Raw genomic sequence first — 17,852 nt, 5'->3', positions numbered from 1 at the left:
GTGGCTACAAATGCTACAGAAGGATATACAGAAGAGAAATAGATTAGAGGAGTGTTAGGCTTCTTCCCCCCTTTCATATAAGGTTGCTATACTGAACCAGCCTACTACACTCTCGTAAGTTTTTCACTCTTTCACCTGATACCCCTTTCTTTCTTAGGTCACCCTTCATACAGTCCATCCACTTTTGATTTGGTTGGCATCTTCTCCTCCATCTTGTCACTTCTATATCCATGATTAATATATGAGGTTTAGTAATGGTTCATAATTATTGTATTACATACTGTATATTCGCCATAAATGGACAATTCTCTGTGTGTCTGTCTGGTTGTTATTTCTCTAATATTCCAAAAAATGGCTCATCACAATAATTTTTATAAGGTGCACTGCATTTTTCATTCCAATAGATGATGCATCACAAACATTAACACTGGTTTTACGAATCCCATGCCAAATGGCTTATAACAGAGGCATATGCATTGCATTGTGCACTACAGACATCAATTGTGAGGTCTATGTTGATTACTTAGATTTTAACCCATCTTAAATGGGTGGCACAGCTCCTTTTTGTATAAATTACTAGTTTTTTATAAACAGAGATGCAATATGCATAGCTAATCAGCAGCTCTAATCAGGGTTTGCTAGTAGTAAATCTTCAGCCTGAATTTAAAAGCTAAGACCGAAGCACCATCTCTTATATAAGCAGGCAGATTGTTCCACTGTTTTGGTGCTCTGTAATTGGAAGCTCAGGATCCCACTGTTATTTCATTAAACCTTGGAATGTTTAGTAGGCAAAATTTTAGTGCACACTCCGATTTGTAAGTAATGATAGATTCAGACAGGTTATGCTGGGTCTTGACGATTTAAGGCTTTACATGTAAGAAGGAGGATTTTGAAATCAGCCCCAAGCTTAACTGTTATGTTATGTGTTCATACTTATGGTTCTTGTAATGATTCTTGCAGCAGCAAGCGAATTAAATTAAAGCTGCATAAAGAATGAATTGAACACTAGTGAACAATGAATTAAAGAATTCAATTCTATTAGAAATAAATACATGAATTGATTTCTCTGCATCCTCCATTTTTTAGAAACCATCTTCATTTTCAATTATTTTTAAAATAGAAAAAGACATACTGGTGTCAAGGATAATGCCTATGTTGCGGGCCAATTCAGTAAAACTCTTCATGATTCCAAATTAGTTAAAAAGAGATAGAATGTTGTTGCTGTCTGCATCATTCCTACCAATGACCAACATTTCAGCTTTTTCTGTAATTCTCTATCTACTTCTTCAACTCACCGACTCAACTGATTAAAGGCAACATTGGAGAAATATTATTTGGTTTAAAATAAAAGCATCGTCTACATACAAGTGAAGATAAATGTTTCCTAATGATAGTTCCCAATGGAAGTATGTAAAGTAAAAACAGATTACAAAGTCAAACTAAAGAGTAATTTTCTTTTCATTCACCACCAAGCCATAATCTGGCACTGTTTGTCTAGTGAGGTAAGAGCACAGAAGGCAGAAGCTTACGTTTCTGAGTGTAAATCACTGTTCCCCTGCAACATTACTTCTCTCAGTATTAGTAATCTACATCATTTTCTGCTATCCACCATCCCACTCTTTAGTATCATACAGACCAAGATAAGCATTACCACCTACATGAGGATCCTATAACATCTGCCATTTTTTCCTTCCAAAGCTTATCATAGGATGAACTTCTCCTCGCTAAAGATTCTATTCAAGCCTCTAGCCCTGAATAGCCTATGAATTGCTTGCAGTTGACTGCCATCACACTAAGCCCATGAGTTGCTGTCTCACAAACCCAATAATGGACACTAAATGATTTATAACACCATAACATGTTTTTACAGTGTATTTTTCTGGACACTCCAGAATTTTTTACATCCAAATGATTAATCAGGTGTCCAATATCCCCCCAAAACTACTGTATTCACAATGTTCCCAGTGATGGACTGGCATCCTGTTAAGGACTGGCTCCAACATTTAACCAGTTATTGACAGTATAGATCTGAAAAAAGAGCACAGAAGTAAATTGTTAAACTCATTTATTCCAGTTAAGGTAATTGGGGAACCAGGGAGTATCCTGGCAGAACTGGACGCAAGGTAGGAAGCAGCCAGGAAGATGAGGCCAGTCCACTGCAGAGCACAAAATTAGAAAAAGTGAATTTAATAAAAATGAACTGCACATTGGCAGAGATACTGAACTAAAGAAAGAAAGAAAGAAAGAAAGAAAGAAAGAAAGAAAAAGAAAGAAAAAAAGAAAGAAAGAAATTTCAAGATTTCTAAGTCCATGACTAGCCTGATGTGTAACCCTGAGTCAATTATTTAAACAACTGTGTGCCAATTGCAAAAGTGTATCTTAGAGTAATTATATTATATGGTTGTAATGCTTGTACTTATACTTGGAATAGTGTTGCTAAAGAAATAAAGCCTGTATATTTGTTTGTCATACTCAGGAGTACAGTTTATATATATATATATACATATATAGAGAGAGAGAGAAAGAAAGAGAGTAATGCTATATATTTACTTTCTTTAAACATTTCACTGCACACTCTCCATCTATCAAGCTTTATAACCTGCTTTTCCAATAGAAAGAACAAAAAATTCTGGTCATCTGTGAATTCATTTTTGAAGTACAACACACATTGCCATGAAGTAAAAGAAATTGCAAGCAGTGTGGAGGTGAAACCTTTAGTTTTTGATGTAATATTCCATTTCGCTGTTGTGTACAGCTTCAGAAAAGTGCATCTAAACTTCATTCTATAGGCAACACTCTGCAGAAAGCTGGGGAATTTTTATTAATGGTCTCTGCCAAGCGCACCAATAATCTATTTTCAAGTTCCACAAGCCTTTCAGGACTCTAAGAGAATGGCGAGGCTTTAATTAGCAGCCAGTCTCCAGTCTGCTGCTGGGGTCTCACTGCTCTGTCATTAAATGATCTTTCAGCAGCAATTATAATAATAAAGGTGGTAATGACTACATATACTTGTGTGACCAAATACGTTAGGGTGTTTAAAATATAATCTCTCCTACACATATGCCTGTCAATTTGTTCTTCTTTTATTATAATTCATTTCAGACACTCCTGACGCACAATATCTGCTGGTGCCAGTTTTCTAAAGAGCAAGGCGAGGAATTACAGTCTACTGCAGAAGCGGCTGTCTTAAAATCACCCCTCTTGCATTGTTTCTTTAGATACCTCATCAAAAAATTTAAAACATTCGTTTAAAGCATGGCATTAGTTACATCAAACTGATTTCTATTTAGAGAATGGTTGAATCTTTGCACACAACTGAAGATTTATTTTGTCAACGAATCAGTCCTGTGCAGCACTTTTCATTGTGCATACTATGACAAACCCCTTTAGCTATGTATTCCTTTAACAAGAAATGAATCAATGCTGTAGATCTGATTAAAAATGAAAAAAATGGTACATAATAAGAGCTTATGTTCTGTGGTGTGCTGCTGTTTAACAGACATAAGAGCTATGCCTGCAGTGCTACCCACCTTGTCAAACAAAACATAAGCAAAATGGAGACAAGGAGAAGTAAACATAAAATAATAAAACTGAAGAAATTTCCTCTAAAAGAATAAATATTATATAGTAATTAGTTAATTGTTCCAAGTAGTAGCTGCAGTTTACTTTTGCACTTAATGATTCATAATGCAGTGTGAAGTAGTCAGCATCAAGTGCATTTGTCATTTGGTAAAACAGTTTATTCCCAGTCCTGGCAGTTTAACATTGTGTGCTTCAGCCTCACACGCTGGCATGTCCAGCAAATGATTTATATTTTAATTGCTGATGCAGTAAAGAGCAATTTGTGAAATAAACATTGCAGCTCAATCATTGAGCCCAAGGGCTTTGAACTGGAACGGTGAAATGTTAAGCTTTCTGTCTTGTTAACTTTGAAGAATTTGGTTAATGCTCTACTTAATGGGCTCCCAGGCATTGCCAAATAAAAGAATAAAGGTTTCCTGTTGCACCTGATGGCATTGACAATGAGAGTGACAAGGTCTTTTCAGTCTTTGGCAACAAGTATGTTATTCGCATTATATGAATATCATACAACTTCATCCTCCTTTTGACAGATTGCACCCTTTTTGCTCCTTGCGTCTGCATATGTACAGTTTGGGCAATAATACAGTGCAGCACAAAGTTATGAGAAAATAAATAAAATTTACAGGATATAACAGTTATCAAGCAGTATTAGAATTTAGCAGAATCTTAATGGGTGGTATTACATGCCGAGTGGCAATCATGTTATGGTGTAGGGTCCATTAAAAATTAAATGATGGGCACAAGTCATATGCACATGAAACACTGCCACATCACGCTGAAGGATATCACAAAACAACCATAATCTGCTCCTTAAAAGTTGAAGAAGAGAAAGACATCCACTATGCCCTTCTTCCCATTTGCTGTACTGGCACATCAAATACCACCTACATTTCAGAACAGGTAATCCACCTGAAGCTTAGCATGTTTGAGCATGGCCAGTACTGTGATGGGAGACCATCGAGGAAAGATTGGATTGTTGCTTAGGGAAGTGTTGGTGAGGCCATCAGGGAGCACTTACCCTCTATGGTCTGTGTGTGGATCCTAATGCATACATGGAAACATTGTGCTGAAACAATGATGCTTTCCTTTAGATGATATGTTAAACCGAAGTCTTCACTTTCTGTAGTCTTAAAAGTTCCCCAGGAGATTCCAGGGTCCCTAGTGCCCTGGCTAACTTGCCCATTGTGGCCTCACACATTCTAACCCTCTAATCCTTCCCTGTTTTCCCTAATTTCTAATGAGAGGTCAGTGTACTGTTGTGTACTGTTACAAAAATGGTACCGTCACATTATCTAGATGGGTGTTACACATTGGTGGTGGTTGAAGTGACTCCCCATTGCCTATGTATAGCTCTCTGAGTAGGTTAGAAATGCGCTATATAAATGTAATTATTGTGTGGCATGTGTCATGATTCAGCCGTCAGTATTACATTTTGAAATACAAAAATCTTTCCGAGTGTCACAGTGTTTAGTGTTTTTTTCCATCACAGCTCCAATGTTCCAAGTTCAAATCCCAACCTAGACACTGTCTGTGCAGAGTCTTCACATTTCCCTGATGTCTATGTGGGTTTTTCCTCCAGATATTTCAGAGTTTCCCTTACATTTCAAAGATATTCAGATTTGATTGGTGAATGTAAAATGGCCTATTATAAATGAGTTTGGTTGTGCTCATTGCTGGCACCCTATCCAAGGTTGGCTCCTGCTTTACTTCAGATGTTACTAGGGTAGACCCCTGCTCCCTGTGACAGCACACTTGAATTAGCAGGTTGAGAAATGCTGTGTTCCATTTACCTCGAAAGTCAAATGTCGGAGTTGGGAATGACATCATACCCAAGTTGACTGCATTCCAGTAAAACATTTGGAAAACCAATATGAACACCTCCAAGAAAATCTTTTGTTGTGCTTGCTTTTTTATAATAAAGGTTGATAACAATGCATTAAATGGTATTTTATGGTGTTTTTTTTTCCAAACACTGTAGTAAAATGTCCACAGATGGAAGTTGGACAGTACTATGTGTACAAGTAATTTAATGAGACACAAATAGACAGAAGTGCGGATAAACAGTATAGTACTACAGCTTTCACTAAAGTTCATGGTGAATGTTGCCATTTTGGACTGAAGTCATAATCGGAAGTCAGAGAAAATTGACAGACTAGGCCCAAATTACTGAGAAGGAAAACTGACTTGTGGGGGCGTTCCAGTTAAAAATTTACACTAAGAATTTGGAAATTCTTACTTCCCAATTCAAATGGAATGCAGCATGTACAGTAAGTGAATGGAACAACGGCTTTAGTGACTAAATACAGTACATAAAGGTATTTTTAAAGTAATGAGTCTCACCTTACAGCTGAATCAAGCCTCAAAGCATCTCTCATTTGTTTTTCATTCCAACATCCAAACATAATCAGAGGTCTGAACCTTGAAGTTCACCTCATGAGAAGAAAATACAATACAATACAATACAATACAGTTTATTTTTGTATAGCCCAAAATCACACAGGAAGTGCCTCAATGGGCTTTAACAGGCCCTGCCTTTTGACAGCCCCCCAGCCTTGACTCTCTGAGAAGACAAGGAAAAACTCCCAATAAAAACCTTGTAGGGAAAAATGGAAGAAACCTTGGGAAAGGCAGTTCAGAGAGAGACCCCTTTCCAGGTAGGTTGGGCGTGCAGTGGGTGTCAAAGGTAGGGGGTCAATACAATACAATATACAGAACAGAACAATTCCTTAAGACAGCATAATAATAAAAATTTTAGAAGTTCGGTTTAACAGTAGATGATATGACATAATTAGGTTTGGATATTTTAAGAGTCCTGGAGACCTCATCCATCTAGCTGCCTCCCCATTTGGCCATGCCACGGCTGAAACGTTGCTCCGATGAAAGGACCCCTCTTTCCCATGATTCCTGTGATCCTCCATCAGGGATAATAGGGGTCATAGTTGACTCATCACTGTCTATATCCAGGCAGTGTACTGAAGCAATCAAGAAAGCTAATAATATGTCATATCTCACGTTGTGTAGAGTATAAGACAAGGAATGTTACACTTAAATTATATAACAGACTAGTGAGTCCTCACCTTGAGTACTGTGTTTTCGTATCCATATTGCAAAAAAGACATAGCAGCACTAGAGAAAGTTCATAGAAGAGCGACTAGGCTGATCCCAGAACTGAGAGGTTTTGGTTTTGACAACAGATTAGAGAATTTGAACCTTTCCATCTTGATCAAACAGAAAATAAGAGGGAACACGACTGAATTATTTAAAATTCTAAAAGGAAATACTTTGTAGTACAGTGGATTCTAGCTGCTACGTTAAAATAAATTCTGCTTTACAGTATGGGGAATGGTATGAATCTTGTTAAGGGTAGATTTTATACAAATATTAGAAGGATTTTTTTTTCCTGTAAAGAGCCAAGAATAAATTACCAAGCACTGTGGTGGAGAGCAGGACTTTAGTCATATTAAAATCTTGACTTGATGTTATTTTGAACAATTTAGGATGAGCAAGTTTGTAAGGTTGAATCAGCTGTTCTCATTATACTTTTTCTAATATTCTAATGTTCTAATAAGCCATGACATGCTGCAAGTAAAGGTCTAACGTTGAGTAGAGCTCCAGTATGGCAGTGAGCTCTAAGGAGCATGCTCATTGGTGAGGAGACTACTTTAGAGAAGTGCAATGGTGGAACTTCATTATGGAATATGCGTCTCCCTTCCAATGGAAAGGTTTGAAAAGACTTTCAAAAGTATTCCCCTCAGGCTGCACTATGAACACAAATCTATTTGTGTTATAGCTGTAACTTTGCAAAATGTCTCATTTTTATCTTGATAACAGCTGTTTCTTCTTCATATTATTCATTCTTCAATTCACAAATTCACATAAAGGAATATTCAACCCAAAAATGATATGCTTTATTTCATATGTAGTTTGTAGTTGTAGTTGGGTAAAAGAAATTACATTTTTTCTCAGAGAAGGTGTCTGTGGAGACCAACGCTGGTCCACAGCAAACAATATAAATATGTCAATTAAAAAAATCTCATTACCTGTGTCACATGATCCACACATCAAGTCATCCATTCCCATGCTCATAACAAGCAAAATGTATGCATTATTTGCTAGCATTTTGTAAGTAAATTCTTTGAAATCAGAGCAGTGACACAGAGGAAACACATTCTGATGGGTCTGAATTGAAGACAGCACTCTTGACAAAATGAATGAAATGCCCATTTGGTCAGAAAATTAGTGCAAAATACAGGGCGTGTGTCATGAGTCAGCCCTCACTATTACATTTTGAAATCACAAAAATCTTTCAGAGTGCCATAATGTTTAGCATTTTTGCATCACAGCTCCAGAGTTCCAGTTCCAACTTCTGGACTAGTCACTGTCTGTGTAGAGTTAGTACATTCTCCCCATGTCTGTGTGGGTTTTCCTCCATTCTGATCGGAATATTTTCTATCTCCATTAAAAAACAGGAGATTAACATAATTAAAAACATGGGGTAAGTAACATATAAAAATATATTATTTTGGGGTGGAGCATTAATTTAATCTTATTCAGGGTTGCTAGTGGTAGAAGTCTATCCTAACAGCATCATCTGCGCCATCCTACCTTGCTCATAATCACTCACACTCTTGCCCCACCAATTTGGAGTCTCAAATGAACCTGACCTGCGTATCTTTGTGGATGTATGAGAAAAATCTGAGCACCCAATAATAACTACAGACAAAGTGAGAATGTGCAGACTTCACACAGTCAATGACTTGGCCCAGTGTTCAAACCCAGGGCATTGAATCTCTGAAGCAGAGGACCTAGCTGTTGCCCTGCAGTGCTGCCCTTTCTCACATTATCATCATTGAATAATTTTGTTCAGATTTTTCTTTTGTTTTATTTTTACCAAGAAGCACTGTTCCGTTATAAGGTAACTTGGTCCCTGTGGTTTGTTTTCTTCCAAATATGTAGTGCCTTCAGAAAGTATTCAAACAACTTCACTTTTTAGCTTTGTGATAAAATCATTTATCATTTATTTATTTATTCATCAGTTAGCACAAAGTACCCCAGAATGGCAAAGAGAAATCAAAAGTTTAGAATTTTTTGCAAATTTATCACAAATAAAAGAAAACACTGACATATCACATTAACACAAGTATTCAGACCGTTTACTCAGTACTTTGTTGAAGCCCCTTTGACAGCAGTTACAGCCTGGAGTGTTCTTGGGTATGTTAACACAAGCTTTGTATACCTAGAAGTGGGGATTTTCTGTCATTCTTAACTGCAGATACTTGTAAACTCTGTCAGGTTGGATGGAGACTATCACTCTTTTCTGGTTTCTCCAGAGATGTTCAACTGAAAGTCTGGGCTCTGGCTGGGCCATTAAAGAACACTAACGGAGATGACAATTAGCCACTGCTATGTTTTCTTAATGCTTAGGGTTATGGTCCTCTTCAATGGTGATCCTTCTGATCAGTCTGAGGTCCAGAATGCTCTGGAGCAGGTTTTCATTAAGGATATCTTTTCTTTGCTCCATTCAGCTTTCCTTCAACTTGGCTATCCTCCCAGTCCCTGTCACTGGAAAGCAACCCCACAGAATAATGCCACCACCATTGGAATGGTATTGCAGTGGTGGCGAGCAGTGATTGGTTTCCTCAAGACATAACAATTAAGCCAAATAGTTCAATATTGGTTTCACCAGACCAGAGAATCTTGTTTCTCATAGTCTGATATTATTTTAGGTGCTTTTTTACAGACTCCAAGCAGATTCTCATGTGTTGTCTGGCCACTCTGCCATAAAGCCCAGAATTTCAGTGATAGTTGTCCTACCAGAAGTTTTATTTCATCTACACATAGGTTCTCTGGAGCTCAGCCAGAGTGACCATCAGGTTCTTTGTCACCTTTCTTGCGATCTCCCTTCCCTCCATTTTCTCAGTTTGGCCAGGCAGACAACTCTAGGAAGAGTCGTGGTTGTCCCAAATTTCTTCCATTTTTGATTTATGGAGACCACTGTACTCTTGGGAAGTTTCAATGCTGCAGAAGTTATTTTGTTGCCTTCTCCACATCTGTGCCTCAGATCTCTAAGTTTTACAGGCAATTCTTTCAAATCATGGCTTGATTTTTGCTATAATACACATTGTCAACAGTGGGACCTTCTATAGATAGGTGTGTGCCTTTCCTAATCATGTCCAATCAATTGAAGTGGCCACAGATGAACTGTGGGGCATCTGTTGGTGAAGAAAGATTCACTGATCTTGACTTTGCTGATGATGCTTTGATCTTCGTGGAGTCAAAGGAGGCTCTGATTGGGGCTCTCGAGTGACTGAGTGAGGCATCTGAGTGTCTGGACTTGCGAGTGTCCTGGATAAAAACCAGGATCCATACCTGTAATAACCTCTTAGGCACAGCCATCAGCAGTGTGTTTGTCTGTGAAGAGAGTGTCGACCTTGTCGAGAGGTTTACTTAAATTGGCAGTTACATTCATGTCTCTGGTGACTCTTCCTATGAAGTCAGTAGACGGATTGGGAGAGTATGTGGGGTCATGAGGTGGCTGGAAAGGAGTGTGTTGAGCTCCTGATATCTTTAGAGACCTGGTGCTTCCTGTTTTGCTATATGGTTGTGAGACATGGATGCTATCCAGTGACCTGAGACGAAGACTGGACTTCTTTCATACTGTGTCTCTCCGGAAAATCTTTGGGTACCATTGCTTTGACTTTTTGTCAAACGAGCAGTTGCTCATAAAGTCCAGAATGAGGCACATTACCTGCATTGTGAGGGATCATCAATTACAGCACTACGGCCATGTGGTGCGATTCCCCGTGGGTGATCCAGCTCATAGGATCCTCTTTTTTGGGGACCCGAGTGGCTGGACCAGGACAAGGCTGATAGAGGGTCATTTCCGGAGTGTGGGACTGGACCGCTTGTCTGCTTGGGGGGTTGCCAACCGGGCTCCCGAGCTGTTTCGTCATGTGGTGGGTGCGGCAACGTGCTGTACCAGTGCATGCTCTTAACTTGACTTGACAGATGAACTCTAAACAGTGTAAAGAAACATCCCAGCCATGATCAATAGAATGGGATACACCTGAGCCAGATTTTAAGTGTCAGAGAAGAGGGTCTGAATACTTGTGTCAATGAGATATTTCAGTTTTTTTATTTTGAATAAATTTGCAAAAATTCCTAAAATCCTGTTTTCACTTTGTCATTCTGGGGTATTGAATGTTGCTTGATGAGGCTAAAATAAATTTAAATTATTTTAGTATAACATAATTTCTTTAGTATAACATACCAAAACATTTTCAGGGCATGTCTGACTATTAGAATTTATGCAACAAGCACTTCCAAAAAATGAGGACACATAAGGAAGCGCTTTGTTTTCTTAGTAATATCCATTTTATAGATTCAGCTTGATCTCTGTATCAATATTAAAGAGATATTGTGAAACTAATCAAGAATCTAAGCAAATCTTGAATGATTCAGAAAATCAGTTTTGCGACCGTTTACTTTCTCCTTAATGTGTTATTTCAGTCTTCTTTATCAATGTAAATCTTAATGTGCCATTTTGAGGTCATCTTCAGTGGTGTTAAAGGCTCCGTTATTTCTCATCCAAGATGTACCTAATGGAGTTTAAATGAAGTGAAAATGCAGCCTATTGATATTTCTCTGTTGTTGGAAATCCTTTGGTTCAAAATGAACTACAAAGTGTGATTCAGTTATTTGATGTTTAAAGAAGTACTGCTAATGGCAGAAAAAAAGTGTTGTTTCAAGTTAATGATAAATCCATGAATCATTTATAATGTGTGATGAGAGCAGAGTCTTATCTCGCTGCCCTATGTTTCCATTACCAATAAATCAATATTTTTTTTCTTTATCATGCGGTATTTTTTTAGATATTGGCAGATTACAAGTTCAAAAAAGAGGATTAGCTGCTTTTGACATAGTACTTGCCATATGAACACAATTCTCCTGTGTGCTTGCATCAAATATTTTATTGATCAGTAGCTCGGCAGGCTTACACATTAACATACATGCTATCCTTAAATTAAAATAAAAGAACATAAAGAATGCAGGGAAAATACTGCTTCCAAACTACTACCAAAACAGCCAAGATTCAATCTGCAAGCTTCCACAGAATTGGAAAAGTAAGAGAAAGCTGCCTTCTAAGTGACCATACCAAGCACACTCCATTAAGTATTTGAAATTTTGAAGCTGACTCAGACTCAGTACAGCACTAGTCAATTGATATACATTTTGCATAAAGTATAGCTCTCTCATTTAAATAAATATAAAATAATGTACATATGTAACACATACATTTTACTTTGTAATCTTTGATTTTTTTTTGCTTAGTGGTGCTTTGAAAATACAGTCTTGTTATAGCTTAAAGACATGTATTGATCTGTTCTGTGATAAAGAGATGTCCCTGGTGGTGTAAGTTTTAAGATAATCCAGCCTCTCAGGGATCTAGAAAGCACTGGAAATTTGTGAAGGATGACAGAGGTCTGGCTCAGTGAGTCCAGGTAGATGCCAGTCGAGGAGGAAGGGATGGGAGTTGAGAAAAACCGACCACAGCTTTCAGCATCTCAACCATGGGGGTGAGCTGGGGAGACAGCCACAGTGAAAGGAGTAATGATAGCCACAGGAGACCTGGTTTCCCTAGTGGATTTTAATTATTTTTTGTTTGTTAGCCCACACTTTATTTACAGACTGGAGATGCACAATTTGCACTTAAGGGTTTTGAACCCGAAATGGATGGAGTGAAAATAAAAGCACTTTAAACAATGACACTATATCAATAGTGTAAGTGTTCTCATTGCAATGGCTCATCTCAGTTTATGACAGAATTTAGAGACAGAGAGCAGGAAAAGAAAGAACTGCTGAAAGACTAAAAGAAGGGGAGCTTTTGGTTGTGGCTAAAGAGGAACAACAGGAGCTGGACTGTTAAAATCTCATTCAAAGGCCAGCTGCAGGGATGGCATGATGACATCCATTCCACATCTCCAACACCAGGAGATGTACCAGGGTAAGGGGTGCAAAACATTGATGAATGATGGTACCTGGCTTATGACTATGTAGCTGGCCACTGTTGTAGGTGTGTGTCTGGCAGTGATGCCAAGCAGGTGATATTGTTTTACCAAAGTAGTTCAGCAATACCCAGTAGAGCCCTGAATATCACACTGACAACTTCTTAGCTACTTACAGTAAACTGTGATGGCTCGTGTTTTTCATATAAATCCTTGATATGTGACACAATTGTCCCATATGGAGGTAAGAATTATCAGATCTCACTGAATCATTTTTTGCCCCAGTATCTCAATTTTTTTTTCGAAGTCTTCCATCTGATGTGATCCACTTTGCAATAAATAGTAAGAGTTCATGCTTTAGGTTTTGTGACATTCTTGGATATAAGTTATACATTCATGGCTTGACTCTGCTGCTTAGTGTTAAAGTTTTCAACAATGGCAGAAAGTTTTGCTCTGAAGTGATAAGCTATGGACATTGTACTTCTTCATTCATTCTTTGATTTTCCACAGCTTATCCAAAACAAAGTTGTGGGAACAACAGTCTAAGCACACACTTGGCAACTTAAACTGTGGGGATCTCAAAGTATTCCCAGTCCATCTTGGACATATAATCCTCCCAGCATGCCCTAGGTCTTCTCCTGGGTCTCCTTCCAGCTGGTTGTGCCCGTAGCAGGGAGGCGTCAGATTCCTGAACCACCTCAGCTGGCTCTTCTTTTTGTGGAGGGTCAGCAGCTCTACTTTCTCACATGTCTGTGCTTCTCAACTTATCTTTAAGTTATACTTCTGTGATTTTAAATTTGCCTGCACTAAATTTACAAAGCTGCCTTAGTTTTTCTGTGAAACATGGTTTGTTGTTATTAAATTTTAACCAGTTCTTACACATGCTTAACATTCTTTTTAACCTTCTTACACTTCCTTAATTTAATTCTGGATTACAGCACTAGGCATATGACAGACAGCAGTCTGGACAGCGCCTACTCATGCACATAATCGATAACAGGTCAGTTTAGTAACACCAGTTGAGCTGACCTGCACATTTCTGGGAATGTGGGAGGAAAGCTAGAGTAACTGGAGGAAAGCCCACACAGACTCGAGAAGAACAAGTGAACTTCACATAAACAACAACCCAAGACCTGTGAGGAGCAGCACAACCCACTATTCCACCATGCCATCCTTGAATATACTGTATACTTCCTCAAAAAGAAGTAAACGTTTTTTTTTAAATGTTTTTCAGGTGTCAGAATTTCCCGAAGAGCGGCTACTGGTTGCTGTTTTCCCTGGTGTGCCCACTGCTGCTGAACTGTTTCTTTTACCACAAAAAAACATGACTGAAGGGAGGAAGAAAATTGAATCAGACTTGGACCAGGTAAGAAGCCAAAGAAAGCCTTCTCACCGCCTGCCCTGTGAATGTCTGGTGTCTTAATCTGAAAAGTACTGTTGTATTTCATTTTCTAGTAGTTTCTGCGTGCTCAGGTCTGCTATAAACTAATGCTTTTCTCTTATTTTTACAAACAGATTTCTGAAATTCTGATCAGCGCTCTTAACCAAAATTTAGTGGAGTTTGAACTGAAGCCTGGGGTTCGAGTAATTGTTTATATAACACAGTTGACATTAGGTAAGCTTTTGTCTTTTGGTCTTGAAGTCATTAAAGTAATACATTGCAAATGACTAAGGTTTCGGTTTTCTGTTATAGAAAATAATTTGATTACATTTATTATTGGACACCTCAGTTGTTTCTAAGGAACTAGATGACCGTTCAATCAATCTTGAGTTTTATCAGTACTCTTCACAGAATGTGGCTTCATAATGAATACTACAAATAACTTACATGCAAGATACCAATTGAGTAGATTCACACTAATTTCAATAGACCGCATGCATATATTGTGGATTCTGTGCCTTTGACAGCAATATCTTCAAATGTTGCTTAAGCATGGTCTTACCCTCAGCTCCACCATGCTCCTTACAAATAATTTTATCTGTAGCTATTCTTATGTTCCTTTCAATATATAACTTGAACTTATTAAGCTGCATCAGAACATTTAATCATAATGTAAAAAACCCTCAGTGCCAAAATGTTTACCAATAAGATAAAATGTTAGAGAGGTTCGCTTATCAATGGAGGGAATATAGACCATGATGCTTAAAGATTATGCATCACAATATCCCCTTTATATGGCTCTTTAAAGACAGCTGTGGTATGAATGGTGGAAGATGTACATAAGAGCAACTAGGCTAATTCCAGGGCACAGGGGATGAATTAGAGGAAAGATTAAAAGAGACGAGCCATCTCAGTTTAAGCAAAAAACATCTATGGGATGATTTGAAGCAGGCTGTCCATGCTCGGCAGACATCAAATTTAACTGAACTGGAGAGATTTCTTTATGGAAGAATGGTCAAAAATACCTCCATCCAGAATCCAGACACTCATCAAAGGCTATAGGAGGCGTCTAGAGGCTGTTATATTTGCAAAAGGAGGCTCAACTAAGTACTGATGTAATATCTCTGTTGGGGTGCCCAAATTTATGCACCTGTCTAATTTTGTTATGATGCATATTGCATATTTTCTGTTAATCCAGTAAACTTAATGTCACTGCTGAAATACTACTGTTTCCATAAGGCATGTTATACAGGGTGGTTTAGATCTAATTATGCAACTCTTAATGCAATGCAGGAAAACAATACAATTTCGGTGATTGGCACTACCAGTCCGGTCAAACATTTCGTTGATTTGGGAGATTGTGTTCCTATGCACTGCAGGCGGTCCAAATTCCTCCAACATCCTGCGTTGCATGTTGTTATAGCGTAATGAAAATTGATTAATTCGATCTGGACCACCCTATATATTAAAAGGAAGTTGCTACTTTAGAAAACTCAGCCAATGATAAACAAAAATCCAAAGAATTAAGAGGGGTTCCCAAACTTTTTCATATGACTGTATAAAAATATGCTCAAATACAAATTTTCAAGAAGGTAATTGTTAAATCATTTCTTTCATTTAAGTTACTTTACTTTTGAAATGGCACGCTTCCCTATTTGCTGTTCTGTAGCATGGTTTTTCATGGCACGCACCTTAATCTACATAATTAAAATCATTTTAGCTAGTGACGTTTCATCTAGTCTAACTCCTCTTTGAGATCGAGAAATGAAAACAAAGTTTTATGTTCATAGCTTCTAGATTTACTTTTAAAAAATCTATCAGAACGATGAAAATACCCCATATGAAAATTAATACAAATGTTTGTTTCTATTGAAGCTAGTATCAGCAACGTTGGAGTACATGAGTTGGCCGCTTCTGCTCTGTAGCACAGAAGTGTGCACTGCATATGTCACCAAAGTGGCCTTTCAGGGTAATTCTGGTTAGAAGTATAAGGAGGCATGGCCTTTCCTTGTAGATTGTGTATTTGTGTGTTAAGGATACTTAAGATCTGCATATCTTAACTGATAGCATATTATCTGTTTAACAGTATATTGTATTGTGCCAGAATAAAGTTTTATGTTCAGCTAACACCGGAGCACTAATTGAACCCCTCTGATTACCACGGGTTATTTTGCTGAACACCAAATATTTGCTACTGCATCAAGCAACTTTTCTTGATTTCCCAGGGGACCTTCCCTTCCCATAGCAGGGTAGTTACTTAAACAACATTAGTTTATTCCTACCACCGTATGATTATTAACACAGGTTTTGCTCTTCATGTCATTATTGACTGTAATATTAAAAACATAATGCGTTTGCTTATTCTTTCATTTATTCTGAAACTCCATTTGATAAATTGGATTCTTCTGAGTGCATGTAGAAATATGTTTAAAGAAGGGTTAAAGTCAAAACGTTATCACTGCATGCTATTGTATGTATATTGTTTTTAGTCAAATGCACAATTAAACATGCATCCACCTTAGAGTATATTAATATATTGTCCATTCATATGTTTTGCAGAATAAGATGGACATATGGCTGTTCTCTTTAGCATAAAGTGTTTTGAATTTTCTTGGCTGAAGTATAAAAGGCTTGAGAGTTTATTGAAGGATATCAATACCAAACATTGTACACATAACTTGATAGGAGAACGACTATGAAAGTGAGAAACCAGCTGTAGATTAGTCATTTCATCTCATTTCCTGCCAATGAAATTTTCCAATGCAAACTTTTCTTCAGTAACACTAGAGCATGTTATTTGGTCAAACAACTCTGAACAGTACCAAACTAAGCCTTAGGATATTTCTAAACCATCTGTGTATCTGGTATCATAAGAGTAGCATGCTATTAAGACTACCATGTAAAAGAAAAAGAAGACCCAAGGTAGGAAAACGTCAAAATGAGAATAGTCTATTTCAGTAAAATAAGAACCAAGGAATGAGAACAGAATCAGAAACTTCAATTACAGTATAGGTATACGCTGTACATCATTTCCTGTTGACAACTAGCTCAAAATGCTTCTCAGCACACAGTCATATTAACATCACAATTGAACTGTAATTTTGCAATCCACTATGACCAGACCATTTATCTTATTAAAGACAATCAATTTATTATACTTACCATTTAAGGTAATGAAGGGCTGAACATGAAGTATAATAAATACTGGGAAACATACAGACTTCTGGCACTCCCAAGATCGAGGTTCCAACCCCAGTACTTTACGAGTGCCAGCTCCAGGTATTTGATACAAAACTTGATGCTGGAGTTGTCATTCTTATTTCTCCTATCACATAGTCTTCTTTTGTAATTTGCTTCATGCTCAGCAGTTGCTGCTCTTCTTCTTTCTGCCATATCACTTTCTCCATCTGTTTGGCTCTGCCATAAGAAAGAAACAAACCCTGATAACTTTGCTGCTAGCCAGATTGTTTGCTTCACCAGTGCATATAACATCAAAAGCTTTCAATTAATGTCAGGCATACATCCAATTTTAGTCCTGATCTTCATTTGCTGACTGTTTTTCTCAGTCAGGGTGAATTTCATCTTAATCAGCTTTCATTTCAGGTGCACTATGAGAGAGGTTGCTATGCCCAATTTGTTTTATGATTGGGCTGTCATACAATTGGAAGAATTTTTGTCATGTCAGAAATTTCAGTCAGTTATATTGTTGTGTGTGCAGTCTCACAAGCAGATTTTCTGATGTCACTATAAAATGTAACTGTGCATTGATTGCAGTATATTGTACATTGGGTATTGCTGTTATCATGCTCATTTTCCCATTTTAGATTTCATAAATGTAAACATCATAAAACAACATTCATACAACCAAATGGCCAATGACAAAA

At 37.7% G+C, this 17,852-nt stretch overlaps 1 protein-coding gene across 1 annotated transcript in view; it reads left to right on the top strand.

Moving 5' to 3' along the window:
- The window catches only part of sorcs3 (sortilin related VPS10 domain containing receptor 3), a 1,218,933-nt gene that overhangs the window by 1,138,655 nt on the left and 62,426 nt on the right, over positions 1 to 17,852 (top strand). Inside the window, exons 23-24 of the mRNA XM_039776558.1 lie at positions 13,822 to 13,953; positions 14,103 to 14,202. Coding sequence (XP_039632492.1) covers positions 13,822 to 13,953; positions 14,103 to 14,202 — 232 coding nt within the window. The remainder of the gene's footprint in view (positions 1 to 13,821; positions 13,954 to 14,102; positions 14,203 to 17,852) is intronic.

The sequence above is a fragment of the Polypterus senegalus genome, chromosome 1 (genome assembly GCF_016835505.1).
Source record: "Polypterus senegalus isolate Bchr_013 chromosome 1, ASM1683550v1, whole genome shotgun sequence".
Classification (NCBI taxonomy): domain Eukaryota; kingdom Metazoa; phylum Chordata; class Cladistia; order Polypteriformes; family Polypteridae; genus Polypterus; species Polypterus senegalus.
Note: the sequence above shows the minus strand (reverse complement) of the source record. Positions and strands in the feature narration are given on the sequence as shown.